This window comes from Austrofundulus limnaeus, unplaced genomic scaffold, assembly GCF_001266775.1.
Source record: "Austrofundulus limnaeus strain Quisiro unplaced genomic scaffold, Austrofundulus_limnaeus-1.0 Scaffold1476, whole genome shotgun sequence".
NCBI lineage: Eukaryota > Metazoa > Chordata > Actinopteri > Cyprinodontiformes > Rivulidae > Austrofundulus > Austrofundulus limnaeus.
In genome coordinates this window covers 5,456-7,443 of record NW_013953878.1, presented here as the reverse complement: position 1 = coordinate 7,443, position 1,988 = coordinate 5,456, and the positions used below count along the sequence as shown (strand labels likewise).

Sequence of the window (1,988 nt, the reverse complement as noted above, 5' to 3'; positions counted from 1 at the left end):
GTCTTTATTTTACAGTTAAAATATTTGTTTATTAAATAAAGTCTAATGTTACAACTAATGGGGGATCCCTTTAAAGAGTTCCGCTTTGATGTCACTTCCTCTTTCACTTTTCAAAAGGAAATATGCCAATTATGTGACAGAATTGGTAAAATTATGTGTATTATGTTGTTTCTTAAAAATAAAAATATTTCTTTTTATTTTAGTGTTTTCAAGATTTGCACTTTAAACACAAATTTTAGCGTACCCCCGCACTGTGAGGGCTGGATAAGGGCACCGGTGACCCTGAAAGGTAGAATCGGGTATAGATAATAGATGGATGGACTTCTTATCCAACCCAACCACCAACGGGCTGATAGCGCCCTCTTGTGGGTSTAATTTTGCCTGTGAGTCACTATTTTCTGACCAATGACTTAGACAACAGGAAGTGTTTATAGTTTTGTCGGTTTCACCTGACAAATGTTGGGTAGAGCTCCGTGTTTACAAACACCACCATCTCAAAGGTCATGGTGATGCCGAGCCGGCCGATGCAGGCCACCACCGTCTTCCACCAGAACATGGCTGCAGGGATGGAGGAAACACCAAACTTTACAAAAGAAGGAACCGGTAACCAAACTCGTCTGTCTTTATCGTGCACCAGTACGACTCACTCTCAGGAATGAAGGCGGTGACGAAGCAGGAGACTCCAGCCACGACGTTGGCAGTGGCAAACGGGAGGCGTCGGCCTACGCGCTCGATGGTGAAGAGGATGAGGAAGGCAGCAGGAAACTCCACCAGACCGGAGATGAGGAAGTCCACATAGATGTTTCCTCCCAGAATCCCGAGCCGCATGATGAGACCCTGGTAGACCACGGCGCTGGTGAACCTGGACCCGTGTCGACCAAGGAGTAAACAGAGATTTAACAATAAAGGCTAAATAAAACCAAATGTGTTTTCAGAGAAACCCACCAGTTGTAGCTGAGAATAAACGTGTGTTTTCTCATTTTGGGAGTTCTGATCAGGTCCATGAAGGAGGCGGTGCTGGACTCGGCGTTGTCGTCCGACAAACTCTGCAAATGCAAACAGAAAATGACAGCTATTAAACACGTTTCTCTGACTTTTTACGTCCGTCTGTTTTCTGCCGCTTATTCCGGGGTCGTGTCGCGGGGGCAGCAGCCTAACTTTTTACGTCGTTGGGTAAATTTCCAGCATCTACCTCGATCTTCTTGGACAGAGTCATCTTGTTTTCTTTTGCCATGTCTTTGGTGATTTTTACAGCTTTGGACTTTTGGTTCTGAGAGAGAAGCCATCGTGGAGACTCTGGGATGAACCTTGGATCAGAAAGAAAACAAAACAAAACAGTAAGTATGGAAGGAATCTGTTGACTAAAACCATTGGAAACAGCTGTTTGTTGACATTAAAGGAGACGTGATGCTTTTAAATCCCTCTTTTTCACATTTAAATCATTTAGTTGGGGTCTWTATAAAGTGGAACTGCAATGCTTTCCTCCTTATTGTAACTTCACAAGCCCCGCCCCTTTTCTGGGGTGTGTCTCAGATCAACCTGTTTCGATGCTGTCTCCTTACATGTTGGAGCCTGAGTCAGACACAGAACCAGAGGACAACGAAGACCACCAAACTGTAGTTGGTAGGTCCAGACCTTATTTAGAAGTTCAGTTGTAAATAATTCGATGTAATAGTCAGAAATTGTCACAGAACAGAGACAATTGAACAGGCTGAAAAATATGAGCTAAACAGAATATAAAGATATGGATAATGTGATTTTTTAAATCCTAAACAGTGGTGGGCACTAGGGCTGTGTATTGGCAAGAATTTGGCGATACGATACATATCATGACAGATGGGTCACGATACGATATATCCCGATACATTGTGATACTATAAGCAAGGCGATATATCGCGATATATTGCAATTTTTTTGTCCAAAAATTCTATTAAATAAAAACCTCTTACAGGGGAAAAAATGAAAAACCAAAATTCATTGTCTCAGAA

At 42.5% G+C, this 1,988-nt stretch overlaps 1 protein-coding gene across 1 annotated transcript in view; it reads right to left on the bottom strand.

The window, feature by feature from the left end:
• The window catches only part of LOC106535512 (solute carrier family 22 member 2), a gene marked incomplete at its 3' end in the record, with an annotated part of 39,321 nt that overhangs the window by 32,122 nt on the left and 5,211 nt on the right, over nucleotides 1-1,988 (bottom strand). The window contains 4 exon segments of the mRNA XM_014032528.1: nucleotides 450-558; nucleotides 648-862; nucleotides 946-1,046; nucleotides 1,193-1,307. Coding sequence (XP_013887982.1) covers nucleotides 450-558; nucleotides 648-862; nucleotides 946-1,046; nucleotides 1,193-1,307 — 540 coding nt within the window.